The sequence below is a fragment of the Ruditapes philippinarum genome, unplaced genomic scaffold, assembly GCF_026571515.1.
Source record: "Ruditapes philippinarum isolate M1 unplaced genomic scaffold, ASM2657151v2 ctg5094_1_1_1_1, whole genome shotgun sequence".
Taxonomy (NCBI): domain Eukaryota; kingdom Metazoa; phylum Mollusca; class Bivalvia; order Venerida; family Veneridae; genus Ruditapes; species Ruditapes philippinarum.
In genome coordinates, this window is record NW_026864711.1 from 13,066 (window position 1) to 36,342 (window position 23,277).

General features: G+C 31.6%; 1 protein-coding gene across 2 annotated transcripts; it reads left to right on the plus strand.

The window, feature by feature from the left end:
* Nucleotides 1-1,751: 1,751 nt before the first annotated feature.
* LOC132726586 (uncharacterized) lies at nucleotides 1,752-23,277 on the plus strand. Of its 2 annotated transcripts, XM_060711922.1 has the most exons (6): nucleotides 1,752-2,193; nucleotides 14,364-14,472; nucleotides 14,909-15,169; nucleotides 15,797-15,833; nucleotides 16,967-17,065; nucleotides 17,353-23,277. In XM_060711922.1, exons 2-6 carry the CDS (start codon nucleotides 14,455-14,457, stop codon nucleotides 17,763-17,765), a joined length of 828 nt encoding a protein of 275 aa, XP_060567905.1. In that variant the 5' UTR covers nucleotides 1,752-2,193; nucleotides 14,364-14,454; the 3' UTR covers nucleotides 17,766-23,277. The 2 variants fall into 2 exon arrangements, with proteins under 2 accessions (XP_060567905.1, XP_060567904.1); XM_060711921.1 differs by lacking the exon at nucleotides 1,752-2,193 and having other exon boundaries at nucleotides 12,883-14,472.

Below are 23,277 nucleotides of genomic sequence, written 5' to 3' on the forward strand. Positions count from 1 at the left end.
ATAGAACGTAATTCATTTCATCACTGTTTTGTTTGTTAATTATTTAGGCTATAGTAATCAAAGACTGGAATAAAATCCCTCCACGAATACTGAAACGCACGCTCCGCCATTGTCAATTTATGCAATTTCGTACAAAAAAATATTTTGGAATTAAATTGGTCGGTATGTCCTTTGTTCACTTATTCTTTAAAAAAACTCTTTGCAAAATATGTGTTCCAATGACCTTATTGTTCTTATAAGTCTTTGTTACATGTTATACATTTTCTTCTTCCCCTATTACTACTTATCAAGACATTTAAACAAAGTCACCACTTTTACTTATATGAATATCAGTCCGTATACCCATTTTTTCGAGTATTGTTCAACCAGTCAAACAATCAGTTGGTAAATTTCTTCATAAAACTCCTTCATAAATCAATAGAAAAACCTCCATATCAAAACCAGGTTTTTTGTTTTACTTTATTCTTGAATAATAACGTAGATGGTAACGGTACACGCAACATTACAACATTACTTCTTTCTAAAAGCTTGGTTAGAATGTGTGCTTCTACCACACCCTTCAAGCATACGTTGGTTGGCTCAATCAGCGTCCGTTTGGGATTGCTACAAAAAAATTTGGTTTGGATTTAAAGCAATCATGGACATGGTATATGGATCAAGAATGGATTCTTTTTTAATGTTTACCAGTTTATTCCGCATGATATGCATTTATCGGATGATGACAAAATGTTTTACTTTTGTTTTGCTGATATTGACATGCTCTCGCATCTTCTGTATGTTTTACAATCATGTTTATGGAATCAAACTTTTACTGTAATTATTAGTGTCTTCATACTGCTCAATTGCAAGCACATTTGTCACCTGAACACAATTTTAATATTTTAACAGCTGCACATATCATGTCTAAATGTTTTGACAAAATTGGAATGTTGAATATATAGAACTGTTTATATGTTACTGACATATACATTTTTCAACATAGTTTTAGGGCTCAATTCATTGATTTGTAAAATCTTAATGTTTTCATTTATGTAAATAGCTGTGGCCAGGTGGTATTTTATACACTTTTCCGGTTTGTTTGTCAGTAAAAAAGGTTCTTTATAATTGTTTTATGTAAATTTTGTCAGATTTTGTTCTTCATTAAGTAATGTCTTAAACACTATCCATTTACATAAAAAATATTAGCCAACACATCAAGAGAAATAAATAATATGAAAAATAGAAAACTTAAACTGCAACATTGTATGATAAAAGTGGAAGGGTTCATGAACAGGCTCAATCAAACCTAGCCTGCAACATTTTCAATTTTGTTGTGTCGACTTTCTTTAGGGATTCTGTTTTTCTCTATTTTTTCTACTCTATTCTATTTTTATAGACATATTCCTTAGAAAAGTACGCATTAAATAATCATAAACATGAAATGAGAAGAAATAAAATTCATTTCAAAGTAGTCTTTAAGCTATAGAATTTCTCAAAAAGATGCAAATTTTCCCCAAATTAAGTACATGCAATATAAAGTATTTCTAAATAAGACATGTTTACTGATGAAGACACTTATAATTGCCTCAATATTATTTCAGCCTGTTGACATTTTAATGGAATAGGTGTTGATATTCAGTCATCCATGACTGGAATTAATTACACGTGTATTATACAATTGCCCTGAAATTTTGTTTCTGAAATGACTAAAATTGCAGACTCGATTTTGTTGAGTTTGCACGTAAGGGATAAAGAAAAAGTGCAACACCCGTGTCACAAGCAAAACCATTAGTTATTTTGTTTTATTACCTAAGTGATGCACTTGTTTTTGCGTTACTATATGTTCATGTGTTACATTCTTAAAAGCTATTATTACTTTTATCATTTTGATTATTATTATCATTATTATCGTGACAGTGTCAAATCTAGATGTATGTTGTCAACTTGTATCACAATCAGAATTATATCATACATGTAAAAAAAATTATTTCCGTATTATTATACAAACATATCAATTTATCACAGCGAAGGGACGTCCACGTTTTAGTTTGCACAGATACAAAGTTATTCATTTACACACATCTACAATAATTGTTAATAAAGTAACTATCAATATGCGATTACGTTATTTTATTTCCATTGATGTTCAAATACTTTATACATTTATTTAAAGTTTCACGATGGAAGACAACGTAAGGAGATGTACGGCATAAGGTAGTGTGCTTTATCATATATCACAATTATAGATGCCTTTTATAATGTCTTTTGGAGATTGTTATGATTGAGACGATATAACTATATGTTACGGTAATAAGAAACCACTTCGTCAGTGAGAACTTATGAAATTTACAAACCAGTTTAATAACATTTTAACATAACAACATATCTATTGATTCCTGAACTTTTAAGTGTTGAAAATTGAGTACCGTTCAAGCCGTTGCACGTTATCATTATCCTTCGTTGTCAGACTCAATCAAAGTCTGCAATTTTCATTTAATTTTGTTGTGATTAATACTTTCGAGGGTTACCATTTCTCCAGATCCTTAAACATTACTACAGCAGGTGCCGTGTGTCAGCTGTAAAATGTTGTCCCGTACTTCATTTCAGTATTGTTATGTTTTTTCTTGTCCTTCGAGATCGTTGATGACAGTGCAAATGCTTAAAATTGAGTAGAGCTCAAGTCAGTGCTAGGGGCTGAGGGGTAATGCACTTTTTCATTTTCATGTACTGACTCAATCAAACCGAGTCTGCAATTTTCATTGAATTTTGTTGTGATAAATGCTTCCGAGGGTTCACTATTTCTCCAGATCCTTATTCATCGCATCAGCAGGTGCCAAGTGCTGTGTATTAGCTGTAAAGTGTTGCCCCGTACTTCATTTCAGTGTTGTTATGTTTCCCTGGTCCTTCTAGATCATTGATCGCAAGTGTTTAAAATTAAGTAGCGCTCAAGCTGCAGCCAGGGACATAACGCATGTTGCATAGTTTCATTATTCCTCACGTACTGACTCAATCAAACCGATCTGCAGTTTTCATGTAATTTTGTTATGATTATTGCTTCCGAAGGTTGTCACATTCTACAGATCTTACCCTAAAACTTTCTTAGCAACCTTTACACTCAACATCAAAAACCAGGCAAAAACGACCAAACTCTAGTTATACACCACATTAGCTGCCTACCGATCTATCTATTTAATCTAGCATAACATTAATATTGAATAGCCTTGAACACACTTTTCTATTTATCCAGGTATCTTACATGTTCTAAAACACAACTCTTTAGTTGGTTTTTCTAATGATTTTACTTTTTCGTCAAAAAAAAAATAGTCACAGTCACTGTTAACGCTTGTCATTCATGTATTTTTGAACATATTAACATCCATTAAAACTTACTTGAAGGGACTCCACTGAGTTTTTTTTTGACATGATGAGACTATAAATATCTTTCCAGAATAATCATTTAAATTGTAAAAAAATGACACAAAATGAAAAGCGTTTAAATGCTTTTCGCTCAAATCGGGCTAAGAAAAGCATAAAAATACGACTTTCATTTTATTTCGAAGTATTTATTTTTTTACTATCTTTGCATATATTTCTTTTTAAAGTGCCCCAACTCATTTATTTAAGAAATTCAATTGTTATGTTTTTAGGCTTTGGCTTTTAAACCTCAATGGAGTCCCTTTAACTATTTATTCCCCTCTGTGACATGAAAAAACTGATATATTTCCGCCGCTTTATGGTAATAGACTACATCCGTCCGTTCCACATGTTTGTTCAGAGCATAAATTCAAAACTACTTTAATCAGCAACTTGAAACGTGAACGTAAAGAGATGTCATTGAGAGACGAGTGCAGTGTACAAGAATAAAACTTTTATAATTTTTCATTCTCAATTGTTCTGCGAAATGTTACTTTCCAGGCCTATTTTTCCGGACATAACTCATGGAATTTGAGATATTTATTTGCTATTGCTGTTTTGCTTGGGTTGTACGTTACACCAACACGGAATATATCGTACACCAACACGGAATTTATCGTAATGTGACTTCCTCTTTGTTAATGTCTATGAATGTGAATGTGGGGAATATCCTTTATACGGGATATGGTAATCTATTAAGTGGTCATATAAGCATGACATTATTCGTTTTGTGATTTAAAAATATTTATTACTTGTCACAAGTATCCGTTAAATTGAAAAAACATAATAATTACATTTCGATCTCCCTATGATAACATTTCATCTGCTAAAATAAGACCAATCCGTAACTTTGTAACGTCATAGTTTGCGACGTCACAATAATACGCAATGTAAAATGTAGATATAATGATCAAACAATGTCCACCTACCGTAAATCTCTGTTCCTTTTAATGTTTATTTTACATTTTTGGGTGGAAAATATTGGTATGCTAGTGTTTTCTGCAACAGCCACCTGTATAAGATGGTGTAAGGGATATAATTAGCATATCCCCTATTGAACGTACAACAAATGGAATGTGTTGACCTTAGTCCCCACCCCCTGGCGGGCGGCGTCCACAAGGTTGTCCGGAGCATATATTCTACACGCATTGATGAATTTTAATGAAACTTCATAGAAATATTTACCACTATGAGAAGCAGTGTCGCGCAAATGAACCAGGTCTCTAGGTTAAAGGTCAAGGTCATACTTACAGTCGTTGAAAAACGCATATCCGGAGCAAAATTTCAACATGCATAGATGGATTTCAATATTAGACGGCACAAATATTCACCATTGTGAGGCGGAGTGTTGCGTGTAAAATATAGGTCCCTGTGGCCAAAGTCAACTTCACACATAGGGGTCAAAATTCAGATGTAAATATGAAAATGTGTATTGGGACCATAAACACATTTTTTATTGAGGGATTAAAACACAAATGGTCATTTTCATAACTACGGGTGTGAAACGTAAAATTTAGGTTAATATATGCAAGGTCAAGGTCACTAAAGATGATAAGGTATAGAGACTTTGTCTAGAGAATATCTCCGACAAATCTGGGGGGATTCATATGAAACTTCATAGAAATGTTCACCATTATGAGAGGCAGGGTCATGCACATGAACCAGGTCTCTTGATTTAAGCTCAAGGTCACACTTTCAGGTCATTGAAAAACACATGTCCGGAGCAAAACTTCACATGCATAGAAGGATTTCAATATAACTTAGCACAAATGTTCACTATTATTAGGCGGAGTGTCGTGTGCAAAATTCAAGTGCCTGTGACCAAGGTCAAGGTCACACATAGTGTCAAAGCTCAGATAAAAATATGAAAATGTGTATTCGGACCATTAAGTGAGTATTAATTGAGGGATTGAAACACGAGTGGTCATAATCATGACAATCATTGTGAAGCAAAGTATCGCGCACATAATTCAGGTCCCTGCTACAAAAGTCAAGGTCGCATAGAGAGGTCAATGTTTGTGCACGGGGACCATTTAGTCCTCATTATTGATAACTATCATGATAAGTATAATGACTACAAGTGAGACACATGTAATTAAGGTTAATATTTGCGAGGTAGAGATCTCTAGAGATGATTAAATAACCGGATATGCCCAGAGCATACATCCTACATGCATTTCTATGATTCCCATATCTCTGACAAAAGCTTTTGTGACGGGCGTATTTTGCGACAATGTTGCCCTTGTTTAAAGTTTGTTTTAGAGATGATAAATTATATTTATGTAGAAATCTAAAGACAATGTGCAAGGATTAATTTAAATGGTAGCCCGTCATGCTTGTTTATTTTATTGACTGCGTATGAATATGTAAATAAAGTTATCAGTCGCTTACTTGCATAGTTATCACTCTAGTGCATTAGCGTTTATACATTGCTTTACTTTACTGTTGCGCCGTGGTTTTTGTGTAGGTCAAATCTAATTATACATTGTTTTATCTCTAAACAAACAGGTTAATGAGATAAGCAAATTATCTATTTATCACTGTGATACAAACACTGACTAAAATAAATAAAACGATTAAACCATTACAGAAAGAGTCATTACGATCATTCGTTTGATATTTCATTATTCATTAAATTCACTCTATTAATGGCGTTTAAAGTAAAATATATAAGATGTAGGCTAAAACCATTCGAAGGGCTTCAATGTTTTTTTGTTTCTTGTTTTATGTTTGTTGTTTTTTGACATTGGAATCATGACAGTACATGAAATTAGGTCGGCTTTCATTATGATCAAACCAAAAAGAAAGAAAAAACTTTTGAATTTGGGTATTTTAAAAGAAACTTAAACCATTTCCTGTGTGGTTGACCGCTTTACTCTTTTACTTGTCCAATTTCAACTGTTTTTATTACCAATTTTACTACCAATTCATACACTTAATGACACAGTTTCGCACTCAATTTTGCCTCGAAAGTCATTGTTAACTTCAAGTATAAAATTCAGTTATGAAGAGCTATCCCATGCTTACAATTAAAATTTGAAACTAGATGTCACGGCCTAGAGATCCAGTGAGGCCAAAAAAGCCTAAGAAAAAAGATTTCATAGATATGTTGAGCAATTTAAAACAGAAAAATATGCAAAACATAACAACAAATAAAATGCTGATATATATTCACAAAAGTTGTTTATGCTATTCTAACCCCGGTTTTAGTGAAAGCAATGAAAAAACTTCATTTATGGGTCAGTCATTACAAACAAAGTCATTAATTTGGAAAAACTCGGGTTGAGCGACTGGTCTGATATTGTGCACATAATTTAGTTGTTTGCACCTACATCAAGTGGTACATTAATCTTGAAAAACAATTCAAGTCCTGTCATTAAAAAAGCCCTCAATGTTGTCCATTAAGGACTTGGACACTCCTATGTATTAAGTAGGACTGCAGAAAGATTTTTTATATCTAAAAAGCTGTTGCTTTGCGTTTGTGTGAGACACATTTAAAACGAGATCGCAAGACAAAATTTTGTATTAGATATTTGTCTGTTCTATATTGTAAACACGTTTTATGTGGATTCCTTTTCCTGTACATGTAGATATTGAATCCTTTTTCTCTTCTGATTTCTGTGGCATATTTGAGTAGACTGAAAGCAGTCCAACGTATATTCACGACACTATACAATGTGGATGTGTGAAGTAGTTTGTAAAATCCTCTCTTTTCCATGATATATGTGTGAGATTTGAGAATACAATTTTGCCGGCTCGCCACGGCGAGCCGGTATTACGGTAGGATTTTACTGAGAAACTACCTAAAACTCCGAATCCATCCGAAAATTTAATCGAAGCTTGGCTTCCAGCTTTCTATGAAAATTTATCTATCAGGGCTAGGATCCAAAATTATTTAGCCAATCAAATTTAATCTTACATAGCGTCAAAAAACCTTCAATTTTCACGCCATATTTAAAAAGCAGCAAGTATTGTTTTGAGCGCAAAGATATTATGATGATTAAAAATGTTTGTTCTCATGAATTCTTTTCAATAAATCATATCAACACTGACTTTTGATTTAGCGATTTCACCTGTTCCTCTGTATTGAGTTTTCGTTTGGTTAATTAACATAAGTGTACACCTGGTTCTGTGCATTTTTTTCTTTTTCCTTTTTTCCGGTCATTTTATCCTTTCTGGTATTTAGTGTATATATTTACTGGCCGGGATCCGGGACGCCCGGACTGGCCGGGATCCGGGATCGTATAAGATATAGAGGAAAAACTTATAAACTATATTTGTGTCGATTATTGTCGTAATGAAAGGCCATTAAACGTTAAGTTTTTTATTGTATGTAATGAACGTTAAATTAATTAAACTTTGGATATAAATATATTTAGAGCTATTTATCAACAAACTTAAAAATCACAATACTTATAATTATATGCCTAATTAATTGGAAAAAAATCAAAGACTACATTCTTGAATTGGTCAAATCCCGGGATCCCTTTATGTTTTAATGCGATCCCAGCTTTTCTGAAAACTATTCTTGAACTGGCCAATTCCTTGGATCTCTTTAGACTTTAATACGATCCCGGCTTTTCTGAAATCTATATTCTTGAACTGGTCAATCCCCGGGATCCCTATATGTTTTAATAGGATCCCGGCTTATCTGAAAAGCATCTAAGACTGGTCAATTCCTGGGATCCCTATATGTTTTAATAGGATCCCGGCTTATCTGAAAAGCATCTAAGACTGGTTAGTTCCCGGGATCCCTATATTTTTAATAGGATCCCGTATTTAATGGATGAATTAATTGACAACTTGTGTTTACTTTAGGACTTGTGTCTGTCACTCATTCCAATACTAAATATCATATTACAACTTAACTTCGTATAAAGAGAAATCTTTATGAATTCTACCTATCTAACATTTATTTGGTCAAGGTCAAAAGGCCATATAGTAAATGTGCATAGACATAGGGACTTCATTCTATCTGTTTACATGCATCTTCATATATACTCATATTCCTCTTTGTTAAACTGAGTGAAACTGGCTTCCATAACTTTATGTCACTTTTATTTTGATGTTCGCTGAAGTCTCTTCAGCTAACAGAACTGTCATTTTACATTTAAACGCACCCCAGGAAAAAAATTACGAAGCGAGTCGCTACTAGCTTTTTTAAAAGCTAACCTTGTTAAAGACTTTATGTTGAGCCATTACCGATACACAACCGGAAGTAAGTTCTGATGAAACGTCCAATTATTTATATTATACTTTAGATATCATTAATCCATATAATTCTGAACGTGTTTTTGTTATTTTAAACACTTATTATATAAATACAAACATTTATGACAAAAGGGGCGTCTTTTTTGTTGTTAACATATAATTGCCCACACTTGTGCTACCTCTTATCTTATTTCTAAATTGATAAGATATGCTAGGTCATAGATCAATGACTTCAATGAAAGTTATTTAAAAGATTTTACTATCGTAATTTAGAATAAGTCTCTCAATTTAAAAGCGATTTAAAATCTCTCTTGAAACAAGGTATAAGTTTTTTTGTTTGTTTGTTTTTTTAAGATATGCTTTTCTTACTACATGGCAATTTTTCATTGTCTTTTAGAAAGTTATCAAACGTGTTATTCAAAGAGGTGATGACTCAACAATATTGAAACATGCTTATTAGTCAACTCTTTTACAGTTGAACGTTCATTTGTTTCGCCGGGCCCTTAAGCTTGTACGTGATTTACAATTTGCACTGCCTTCTCTAAGCCATATGATATTTTGGTTATGGTCATAAGGTCTTTTACATGATTATTTAATAAGTGTTTTATTTATATCACCTTATGCAGCAATGAAATATATGAGAATTTCATATGGCGTGGTGAATACTTTCATGTACACGTAATCAGGAGCGTGTTTGGGCTACGATGGTTTTGCAGAATGAACCGGTTTAAAACTCCAAAGTAGTGTTTTTGTTATCGACCATTCCATGCAGTGCCTAAACGTGTTACTTCGATATTTTCATGCCTGAATGTATATGTTTTTGTATTTATTTAGCTTTCCTGTTTATCTACACTTCGTTGGTAAATACTTACTTTTACTCATATGTATAGCTTATGAAAGTGTCGCGAAGATATTTCAATTCCAACAAATAAGACAACTAAATACTTTTTTTCAGAATTGACTTTCTTCACTCTGTTATTCTGAAAAAAGAATGTTATTATTTAAATTGAAAGGAGAAAAATAACATAGATCCTTAAACATAACAAAGAAGTTTGAAAATGAAAATCCGTCAGACAAACACATCATTGTCAAGGGTAAGATTTAAGATGTTTTAAAAGTATAACACTTGGTCGCGATGTTATAATTACTTTTGGGTGCCAGGTATCCAATCAAACAAACCGGCACAAAATGTGCACTAAGTAAATTCAAATACATCTACATATATTTTTTTTTTTCAAAAAAAATGTTAAAGTCGTATAAGGAATAGGGAACCAGTTCCTTATTCCTTATTCAACTCCGAATAAGGAACAGAAGGAAATACGTAAGGAAAGACACCAGTTGCAGTTATTTTTGATAAATCCTCATTAGAATTGCAAGCATCAATCATAAAAATCATGAAATAAAGCATCTGCATAATAATATTTTGGAAAAAAAATGTTCAGGTTCATTCGACTCCGAATAAAGAAAAGAAGTAATTACGTAAAGAAAGACAGCAGTTGCAGTTATTTTTGAAAAATGTGCACAAGAATTGCAAGGATCAATCATTGAAATCATGAAATAAAGCATCTACATTTTTTTTAAATGTTAAAGTCGAATAAGATAAGGGAACCAGTTCCTTATTCCTTATTCAACTCCGAATAAGGAGCAAGAGTAATTACGTAAAGAAAGACAGCAGTACTAGTTGCAGTTATTTTTGATAAATCTGCATAAGAATTGAAGGAATCAATCATTAAAATCATCAAATAAAGCATTTACATAATTTATTTTGAAAGAAAATGTTAAAGTCGAATAAGGAATAGGGAACCAGTTCCTTATTCCTTATTCAACTCCGAATAAGGAACAGAAGTAATTACGTAAAGAAAGACAACAGTTGCAGCTATTTTTGATAAATCTGCATAAGAATTGCAAGGATCAATCATAAAAATCATGAAATAAATCATCTGCATACAAATATTTTGGAAACAAAAATGTTCAGGTTCATTCGACTCCGAATAAGGAACAGAAGTAATTACGTAAAGAAAGACACAAGTTGCAGTTATTTTTGATAAAACTGCATAAGAATTGCAAGAATCAATCATTAAAATCATGAAATAAAGCATCAAAATATTTTTTTTTAAATAATGTTAAATTCGAATAAGGAATAGGGAACCAGTTCCTTGTTCCTTATATTCAACTCCGAATAAGGAACAGAAGGAAATACGTAAAGTAAGACACCAATTGCAGTTATTTTTGATAAATCTGCATTAGAATTGCAAGGATCAATCATAAAAATCATGAAATAAAGCATCTGCATAACAATAATTTTAGGAAAAAATGTTCAGGTTCATTCGACTCCGAATAAGGAACAGAAGTAATTACGTAAAGAAAGACACCAGTTGCAGTTATTTTTTATAAAACTGCATAAGAATTGCAAGGATCAATCATTCAAATCATGAAATAAAGCATCTAAATATTTTATTTTTTTTTGAAAAAAATGTTAAAGTCGAATAAGGAATGGGGAACCAGTTCCTTATTCCTTATTCAACTCCGAATAAGGAACAGAAGGAAATACGTAAAAAAAAGACACCAGTTGCAGTTATTTTTTATAAATCTGCATTAGAATTGCAATGATCAATCATAAAAATCATGAAATAAAGCATCTTTATAAAAGTATTTTGGAACAAAAAAATGTTCATCTTTTCTGCAATTCTTATTCAGTTTTATCAAAAATAACTGCAACTTCTGTCTTTCTTTACGCAATTGATTCTGTTCCTTATTCGGAGTCGAATGAACCTGAACATTGTTTTTTCCAAAATACTTTTATGCAGATACTTTATTTCATGATTTTTATGATTGATCCTTGCAATTCTAATGCAGATTTATCAAAACTAACTGCAACTGGTGTCTTTATTTACGTATTTCCTTCTGTTCCTTATTCCTTATTCGACTTTAACATTTTTTTCAAAAAAAAATTATGTAAATGCTTTATTTCATGATTTTAATGATGGATTCTTGCAATTCTTATGCAGATTTATCAAAAATAACTGCAACTGGGGTCTTTCTTTACGTATTTTCTTCTGTTCCTTGTTCGGAGTTGAATAAGGAATAAGGAACGGGTTCCCTATTCCTTATTCGACTCTAACATTTTTTTTTTCAAAAAAAATATGTGGATGCTTTAATTCATGATTTTAATGATTGATCCTTGCAATTCTAATGCAGATTTATCAAAAATAACTGCAACTGGTGTCTTTCTTCACGTTTTTTTCTTCTGTTCCTTATTCGGAGTTGAATGAGGAATAGGGAACTGGTTCCCTATTCCTTATTCGATTTTAACATTTTTTTTTCAAAAAAAGTTGAAGATACTTTATTTCATGATTTTAATGATTGATCCTTGCAATTCTTATGCAGATTTATCAAAAATAATTGCAACTGGTGTCTTTCTTTACGTATTTTCTTCTGTTCCTTATTCGGAGTTGAAAAAGGAATAAGGAACTGGTTCCCTATTCCTTATTCGACTTTAACATTTTTTTTTTTTCAAAAATATTTTTATGCTTATGCTTTATTTCATGATTTTTATGATTGATCCTTGCAATTCTAATGCAGATTTATCAAAAATAATTGCAACTGCTGTCTTTCTTTACGTATTTTCTTCTGTTCCTTATTCGGAGTTGAATAAGGAATAAGGAACTTGTTCCCTATCCCTTATTCGACTTAACATTTTTTTCAAAATTATTGATGCAGATTCTTTATGCAATGATTTGAATGAGGTATAAATTTTATTTTAAATAAATACTAATTCTGCTATTCCTTATTTAGATTTGAATAAGGAATCAGGAACTAGTTCCCTACTCCTTATTCGAAAAAGGAATAAGGAACTGATTCCTTATTCCTTTTTCGAAAAAGGAATAAGGAATAGAGAACTAACTTTTTGTACATCCATATATCTCCGTGCGCAGTTTTGCATGTAGAAGGATGTGTATGTATTATTAATCTAAGCAAATGACGACCACTTTCGCGATCATAAGTTTTAAAGTTTTTGATAAAAAATTTTAATGTCAATAATCACTCATTTTTAGTTATGTTACAAAATTATCTAATGATTTCCGACTGTATACATTGTAGCTTTTGTTCTTCTTTTTATAAGCATAAATAAATGTTAGGTATCACATTGGGGAAAACATTTAAAACAAAAGTGCGAATTTATATTTTGATAATTTTACTGTATAGTAATCAAATGGTGTAATTATAATTTATGCATCCTCTCAAGGGCATCAAATTATAATAATTATATTTTATCTTACAAACACATAACAGATAAACATTGATACAGAAAGTTGCAAACGTTTCACATACTGTTTTAATAGTCTTGTAAGTGAATAAATAACAAACTATAAGCGAAACTTTTACATGTTTTACAACTTAAAATTAAATACGTTTTTGAACTGTGGCTATATCAAAAAGACCGTGTACTTACATATCACCGACGTTAAATTAAAAAGATAAGAACAGGTGCGATTTAATTAGATAACGAAATTGCGTACTGTATTTTGCGTTTGACATTTGATGAACGGATAAAATATACATCGAATATGTACTAGTCGTCAGGACATTGTAAGATACTCGAATATTACACTAGCCATGAAAGAATTGTGCTGGTTCGCTCCTACGGTGAGAAATTTCCTTTAGAAAATCAAACGGTATTTGTGTCTCATCGCTTATACAATTACCATGTATGATTATCAGTCGGTAACTTGCTAAAAATTTGTAGTAATTGGTTAGTTATCCAAGAAAGCTGGCTATGTGGACCGTTCGCCGAGATTTGAAAAAAAAATGCGTATAAATATCTGAAAACAATCTGGTATGTTTAGAGCAGAGAATGGCTTGTGCATGTGCAAAGAGGGTACCGTTTGAGTAGATTTCGCAAAGAAGGTACCGATATGGATATGCAGCTTGGTCCTGTATTGTGCATAATTATCGTCTCATTATAATTAATCTTTCAGCTAGTTTTATTAATAAAATAAAGCTGTACAAAGCGGACACGAAAATGCTAATGGGCAGAATGACGATATTGTGCATCAGATTTTACGCGTGTTAAAAACATCAAAATGTTTAATTTGGAATGGGGTCCAGCGATTGCAATACAGTGAATCTATGCAAATGTACCTTTGTCATGAATAAAAAAACGCTTCTCCGCGTAAAGCTATTCTGCAAAATATACAATTGATGGTACTTGAACCCCCTCCCCCACCCAAATACTTAAAACTGAAATATCTTTGGTCATGATATTCATCAAGAATCTGGAAACAAAGTGATCCCTCGGAAGCATTAATCACAACAAAATAACCTGAAAATCGCAGACTTTTTTTAATATGTAACAACAAAAATCCAGACATTTCAGTCTCACAATATTTTATCGTCATTAATGAATGCAAATGTGACAAATCGGTTCTGATAATTTGAAAGTAGGTTGCACAAGGACGAGTGTTCACCTGACTATACATTAATTTGGTTGATTAAATCATGGATTGTACTTGTTGTTAATAAACTATGAAGAATTAAAATGAAAGTGCAGTTGTCCTGGGTTTAAGGCACACCACCGGCACATTAAAATTCATAAATCGTCTTTCCAGTTTTATAAAACGCTATAGATTGCATTCCATGATATATTTCAGTTGAAAAAAAAGAGTTGTAATTACTGGCTTGGCTAGTTCTGGTCCGAAATTGTCTGTCGTGTTATCCAACAGATCTAATTTTTAAATTTCTTATGTGGTTCATTTAAGTTCGTAAGAAAGGGATAACATAATTCACTGAAACGTTAAAGGTGAGGATTTATACATTGTCGTACAGATCACCAGCTATCACTCCGTTGTCATGGAATTAACCTTAAAAGTAAGTTATAACTTGTTATAGTAGACAACAATGATCAAGTTCATCAGAATCAGTGTATTAACCCACTTAAGATCCTCCGGTCGTTTATGAAAAAAAAAATAAATAAAACAACAACAAAAACAGTATGGTCAAAGCTAGTTTTGTTAAGTGTCCGTTTAACACTGAAACTGCATCGCAAATCTGCCTATATCGGTTGTCTCCCGCGATTATTTTTTTTCAATAATAATTGTATGTATATCTGCATCTTACAATATCGACAGGTTATATATTAATACAATAATTAGAATCTAAAGAATAAATGACAATATTAAGCTTTAAAGGTTTCTTAATATTTACAATATTTGTTAAGAACATTTAAATATATCCTTAAATATTTCTAATAAAGTGGCATGTTTGTAGTTTACCATGAACTTCTTTATATTTTTTAACATAACAGCGGCAAAAAATATGTTTAGCTGTATTGGTCATTATTGCCGTTGTGCAGATCATCATTCTGACTTGTTTAAATGTATACCGAAGACATCTGAGGAGCAAAAGTCCAGTTTTCAAACAACAACAGATGTGTCTGCCTTTTGACAAATTGATCGACGGCCAAAATGAACAGAAATGTCCCGAGATGTTATCAGTTATGACAAGAAGAAATGCTACCTTTTGCTGTGGTGTTGCAAGTCAGGTACTGGAAAACATTATACGAAAGGTAATGCTGTTATGTTATATTCAATCTGCATATGTTATATACACAAGTTGTGAAAGCAATATGAAAAAAAATTCAACAATATAATACAGGTTATTTAATCATCATACAAATTTATCCTATATATTATCGCAGTTTTCGATATATTCCTGAGACTAAGATTCTATCTGTATCACAGTGTGAGACAAATGTGCAGCCTGACCGGGAGTCAAACCCGGGACCTTCGGAATACCATGAGGGGGCTTTTCCGATTCCCCTATATACGGCCACATATTCTAAAGTGAAATTGACTTACTCCCACGACATAGTGAAATTCTTTAGATACTTTGTTCCAAGTAAATTGACTCTGAGCAATATAACCATTACTGACTCCTACATCCATGCACCCAAATCTGCCCCCACCCAACCCCCTTTATCTCCAAATTAGTGAACAGCTCTATTCCATGAGATGTATATTTCTTTTTCATGAATGTTCGCATAACTATTTACTGATTTTTTTTTTAAAATGTTCTGATATGTTGTATTGCTACCGGGAACTTTATGCTTAATAGTATGCCTTATTTATGGTAGAAGACGAAAGTGCTGCTTTATTAGCTTTATAAATTTTCAGTGTTATTTATTGTGTTTCAGAAAACGTACGCTCTTTATAATTCGGATACTAATCCAGGTTAGTTTTAATTAATGTTTTGTTTCCGGAACTAAATTAAAATAAGTAACATAATTATATTGTATTGATTAAAACGGAACATCCAATCGCCTAACATGTACACAAGATATTAATATGACTTTATAAGCATATTTATTTTATTCTTCATTATAGTCTCGTCAATGTAATAAAATATATACAGCATATCATAAATAAAAAAACATACATGTATTCAAACATTAATTAAAGAAGGACATTGTCACTCTCTGTCATTACTGCATAATGGACCTTTAAAATTTGCTCATTATTCTAGTATAACTTTGGGCATACATGATTGTAAGTTAGGTTTGGGATAAGGTTAAGTAAGACCATGGATATATAAGGTGATTACGTAAATAAGTACCAAATTAAAATAAAATTAAAATTGAAATAAACCTATTATAACAAAAACGTCCGTCAATTATCTTATTTGATATGCAATAGTTTTATTTAGCATGAATTAAACTCTATGTTTAGACGAAGATTTCGTAACAGTTTTACTTTACATAAAGCATTTTAGTCTTTTTTGATAAGCTAAAGTAAACATGGTCTATCCATAGTTTATAACGGCTTATAAATGTTATGTGGAACATTAATTAACAAGTTAACAAATAATCATAATTTGAATTGAAAAAGTATTGTGTATATAAAATATATAAGTAACTTTTCTTTTTTTCTTTTTAAAACCTAATAGCGTAATGGAAATAAATTATTTTACTGGTTTATTTCTTTACTACGGTACTAAATATGAATACATCTTTATTATATTAAACAGTCAATTTTACTGCCCAGTGTCATTTTGATAAATGTTATTTCACATTTTGTGCTAACTTAATTAATTTGTTTACATATTGAATTATATAGTCTTATTTGAAATCAACTTTTTCCCTCAAAGTGTGTTTAATTTGTATATGGAATTTTATTGCAATTTGGTATTAAGACGGACGAACAGATGAACGGATGGACGGACGTAGACATGAACTATAACACCGCAATTTTTCGGCATGAAAACAATGACATTAAAAACACTTTATATCTACATTATAGATATTATTGTATAACAGACCAAATATATATTACTTAAAGATCGTTTATTTGTTTTGTTACTATTTCAGAACTCCATTCATTAGATTTCGGTATATTTAACTGCACAATATCTGAAGAAAGACCAACTACATTGCAGCTCATTGGAGTGAAGCCATTTGTTACGCCTGGTCTGTTTTATCTATATTTTTTTTGTTGTTGTACAAATATTATATTTTTGTGAAATAAAGTAATAATGTCGTCTATTTTGCAATTGCTTCTATGTAATATATGAAACTTGAATGGGTTAGTACACGTGTAAGTACGCGTGTCATAATTAACCCTCTTTATTCATCGTTACAAATCGCTTTATGACCTTTACATTGCTAATGTTACTTAAAGCCCAACAATACATCTAAAATGATAGAAAGTTAAATTAATACACTGATAACATCATACACTTGCTAAATACTTCCAGGAGCCAGACATGTGGGACAATCACTGCATATATACTGGGATTCAATCACAAATGAAGGAGACGGATTAAGTTACCTGGATAAACAGGGAGTGATCGCTGTCCTGAAATCGGGCTTCTATCATATTTCAACACAAGTAACCTTCAGGATAGATAACTCTACTTTTCCTAACGAAGGTGATGACACCATACGATATCAAGTTATTCGCTTTTCAGCTGAAACCAAACAACAGTCAGTTCTTCTTGAAAAGCTTATCTCAACATGTCAAATGCCTAGCGAACAAACTCAACTGCCTTGCTCTCTTGGTGCTGCTTTTAAACTAGAAAAAGGTGATAAGGTGTTCGTTGTTTTTTACCATCATTATCAGCTTGCATATGGCAAGGGAAGAAATCTTCTCAATATTTATGAAATTTAAATACCGATCTGCTGGTAACATTGTTTTTCAACCACTGTTGATGTAGTATTCAATTTCAAAAAAATATTAATCGGTATAATATACTTATTTGGACAGGAAAATAACATAAGTAACACAAATTTTAGATAGGACATATTTCCTTAGGTTAAGATTTCTTTTGGCAGTATTTTGTCAAATGGATGAATAAAACATTAAATACAATCCATCTCGAATAATCTGAAATGCATAATTATAGTATAAGATTACAATATATTAAAGCCCATATGACTGATTTCATCCCGGGCTGTCAGATTTGATTTTAGTAAAAAAAAAACAAGACTTACGCTCGGATATCTAAAGATTTATGGGTTTGTTCAGATATAATCAATTAGAACTATATTTTGAAAAAGAGAGCAAATGCAGAAACATCAGTTAACCTTTATATTAATGATGTAATAACTGATTGATACATAAATCAATTTTTCCACATTCCGGACAAAGGGAAGAGAAATCACATATGTATAAGTAAACATGTCTGTAAGCACTGGTCTCCGAAACGATGTAAAAAGTTTCATTGTAAATCCAGCCATGACGTTTTGTTTCTATGAGATACAGCCATGATGAAAAAATAAAACTTTAGAAAGCACACCATGGCCAGAGGCAGAAAGACAGACAGTGTGGGTTTAAGCGTTTAAAAGTGCAGATACTCAACCAAATTGAAATTCAAGAGCCACATGACTTCTAAAGGGAGAAAACAAGAATAACTTTTAAACTTTATAGTATGACATATTTATATCCCTTCTAATAAAAAACATTAATGAAATACAAGATCCCGGATTATGCTTATTGTACTAGTTTGAAAACTTAAGGACACATCTGTGGATGTCTTTATTTTTTATGTTAAATGTTAAAGTCTGCTTAACCGGTGCTAGGGACGTTAAAGGTAGTCTGAAAATTTCGGTACCGTTCATGGATAGGCTATACATACCAAACCGACCCTTCAACACTTAACAAATTGCTCAAATGATAGCATATTCGAAACAATAACTTTCCTTGTTTTTGTTTTGTGTTTTTAAGTTAAAGTGTTTTAATTTTTTTTCATTCTTTGATCTATCTTTATAAATTGACTTACTGTATTTTTATATTAATTTCTCTTCCTATTTATAATATTTTCTAGAAATTGTACACAGCACCTAGAGCCTCCTGTCATTATAGTAACTGATCAGACAGACCGCAATAAATTTAATGTTTAGAGCTTACAGGGAGGTCATTGTAATGCTTCCAGGTTCCAAGTACTGTGTACTGATAGTTTTTTATTTTATATAATACCCCACAAAATTAAAAATCAAGTCTACGTGTAAGAAATTATCTTGTTTTAACAACAATGTTTCAAGGAAACCCATATGATGATGTGTTAATCCTTTATACGGTTATACAATCATAACTACATTTTAGCGGGCCGGAAAAAAACTTAATATAACCTGCTCTGGCTCTCACTATACTATAGTCAAACTGCCCAGACTAACATATCCATAACAATGCCTGTTTAGACTTAAATCTTATTATAAGTGAAAATATTATACTAAACTAATGGTTGAAATTCAATACAACTTCATACAATGGTCAAGCACATGAGAAAGTGCAGTGCACAAGAACTACAACTCTATCTTCACTAATTACAAAATTATTGCCCTTTGTTACTTTTCCTTGTCCAGAGCATAAGTTGAAAACTACTGGTTAGAATTCAAAACAACTTCATACAATGGTCAAGCACAATAAGGGAAAGTGCAGTGCACAAAGTTATAACTCTATCTAAAGAAATAGCAGAGTTATTGTCCTTTGTTATCTTTCTATTGCTTTCTTTTGTCCGGACCATAACTTTAAGACTAATAGTTTGAATTCAATATAACTTCATACACTGGTCAAGCACATTGAGAGGAAGTGCAGTCCACAAGAACCATAACTCCATCTTGACTCATTATAGAGTTATTGCCCTTTATTTCTTTTCCTTGCCCTAGGCATACCTTGAAAACTACTCGTTTGTAATTAAAAACATCTTCATACAATAGTCAAGCACAATAAGAGGAAGTGCAGTGCACAAAAACCTTAACTCTATCTAAAGTAATTACAGTATTGTTGCCCTTTGATACTTTTACATTGTTTTTATTGTCCGGAGCATAACTGGAAGACTAATTAATGGTTGGAATTCATTACAACTTCACAAAATGATCAAGCATATTGAGAGAAAATGCAGTGCACAAGAATCATAACTCTATCTTGACTTATAACAGAGTTATTGCCTTTTGTTACTTTTCCTTGTCTGGAGCATAACTTGAAAACTATCACTTTCAATTCAATACAACTTCATACAATTGTCAAGCATATTAAAGGAAGTGCAGTGCACAAGAACCATAACTCCATTTTGACAAATTACAGAGTTTTTGCCCTTGATACTTTTCTTGGTCTGTAGAATAACTTGTAAAGAATTGGTTGGAAATTTAAAATAACTTCATACAATAGTCAAGCACTAAAAGAGGAAGTGCAGTGCACAAGAACTATAACTGTATCTTCACTAATTACAGAGTTATTGCCTTTTGTTACTTTTCCTTGTCCAGAGCATTCCTTGAAAACTACTAGTTGGAATTCAATACAACTTCATACAATTGTCAAGCACATAAAGGGAAGTGCAGTGCACAAGAACCATAACTCCATTTTGACAAATTACAGAGTAATTGCCCTTTGATACTTTTCCTTGTCTGGAGCATAACTTAATAAGTACTTACAACTCCATACAATAGTAAGAGGAAGTGCAGTGCACAAGAACCATAATTCTGTCAAGAGTTATTATTGAGTAATTGCCTTTGTTACTTTTCCATTGCTTTTTTTTGTCCAGAGCATAACTTGAAAACTACTAGTTGAAATTCAATACAATTTCATACAATGGTCAAGTATATTGAGAGAAAGTGCAGTGCATAGAAACCATTACTCTTTCTTGACTCATTAAAGAGTTTTTGCCCTTTGTTACTTTTTATTGTCCAGTGCATAACTTGAAAATTAATGGCTGGAATTCAATGAAACTTCATACAATGGTCAAGGGCAGTGAGATAAAATGCAGTGCACAGGAACAATAACTCCATTTGGACTAATTACAGTATTGCCCTTTAGTACTTTTTTGTCAAGTGCATAACTTGAAAACTAGTAGTTGGAATTCAATACAACTTCAAACAATGGTCAAGGACAATGAGAGGAAGTGCATTGTATAAAACCCATAACTCCATCTTCAGTATTTGTAGAGTTATTGCCCTTTGTTCCTTTTCATTGTCCGTTGCATTACTTAAAAACTAATGTTTAGAATTCAATGCAACGTACTACAATGGTTGAGCGCAATGAGAGGAAGTACAGTGCTCAAGAAACGTAACTCTTTCTCGATTTATTACAATTGAGTAATTCAATAAAACTTCATCAATGGTCAACCACATTGAAAGGAAATGCAACATACAAGAACCAAAACTATAATTAATTGCCCACATCCATAACTCTATTAAAATTCGTTTACAAGGTATTTTGTTACTTGTTACTTCCTCATTTCCAAACAGTCTCGCGGGGGTATTAATCATATATAGTGATAGTTCTAGTTAAATCTGGGGAAGAAGGTATAATTTTGTAATTTAAATCTTCTTTTATTGTATGTAAATATTGTGATTGTCTGTAATTACCTTTCAGTATTTAATCAGGAAAAGACTTTGATATAAATCATGTTTTTAACGTGTTATGTGATTTTCTTGTTTTCTTTTATTTTTTATATTATCCATGAGTAATATATGTTTTAACAATGACACTATTTATGCTGTATTCAAGAATTAGGTTGTTTATTATCAACTGCATTTTAATATATCAGGTAACTGACAATTGCCTCATGTGATAGGACCAGACATATCATTGTGACTTTTTGATTTCATTTTACTTATGCCTTTATGACTTTTACATATTCTTAAGGTTGATTGTTAAAGTAACAGAACCTGTTATAATTATTTAATAAAATATTGGATTGCAGTGTCATTGATATGAATAATATAGATACCAGTATATGTTAATAATATGTTTATGTATAGCAAAGACTTTTCACTCGAATGATTTACTGTAATGATATCATATTATAGATACTAAAACAGGAATATGCCAGTGTCTTTGATACATAGTTTGAATGATGTCGATAAATATAAATGTTTTCAGAAATATTCGATACATGATTATATATTGTAATATTCCACGCTTGTAGCATCCAATATCTAAAGAAATAATTATACGAACCCCATCAATGTATGAAGTGAGTGTTATGAGGCTTTTAATAGTTCCATAATATTCTACGAAAATTCCAACACTAGTCTATAGTTACTTTATCGCATTCCATACTATCATTATTCACACAATAAAAACTGCGTATTTACAGTATTGATTACGCATCTCATACATGGACATTTTAGTAAATTGTCTGTACATTTTGATAAATATTTTGCTTCGAAATAGGGATACCTGTATATGGTACGATACTACCTAGCTTTTTTGACATGCATTTTATGAAATTGCATGTTTTCGTAAAGACATCAGGTCAGAAAATATTATTCTTATTTTGCAATGTAAACTTCACCAGTTCTCACGATGATTGTATGTAATGTATGTATTCGTCTCATGTTGATTTTAAATGTATGTTTCTAGTATTTTTGTACTTTAAATAGAAACTAGATGGATAAAAACTAATGTTTGGTAACAGATGACACAAATTTGATTATTAATCTGTTTAAAAATTAATTAATAATTATTATATTATCATTATATGCATAATTGTCTCATTATATGTTTAATGAACTACAGAACATTGCGATGGGCATTATGGATCTTGAAATCTTGAGTCCTGATTCAAATTATAGCCATATGTTACTGTAACAGTTATTAAACTATTTAATCAACTTTTAAGATTTTTCCCAGATAATCAACGACAGATCCATAAAAAATATGAAAAATGATAATAATAATAATAACAATAACCATAATTTAAACTATTCAAAACATTTTTCTACACGGGTCATAAAACTTTACATTTTAAGAATAAAGTATTTTTTTACCTATAGTTGACGTGCATTGTCGATAATACTCAAATATGCTTGGTGCAATCATTAGGTTTGTTTTAATTCCTTCACTTTCGGTTACTGTATCGTGTCCATTAGATAATTCTACCTGTGACATTGTCTTAATCTATACAACAGCCTTCACATACGTTCCCGAAATATTGAACTCATTATTATATACAGTATCGGATTGGCGATAAATGTCACCAAATACGACGTACGAATGATATAACCTATAACTTGTAAATCTCCCGGTACAATTAAACTGCTTCTGGCCAATGAGTTCACAACGTTAACACATACCACTGATATAATATTGATAGAAGTAATCAGAAACATTTTCTCTGTTCTTGAAGTAGAACTGATAATGAAAAAATGTAATACAAACTGTTGTCCTAATTTGTACT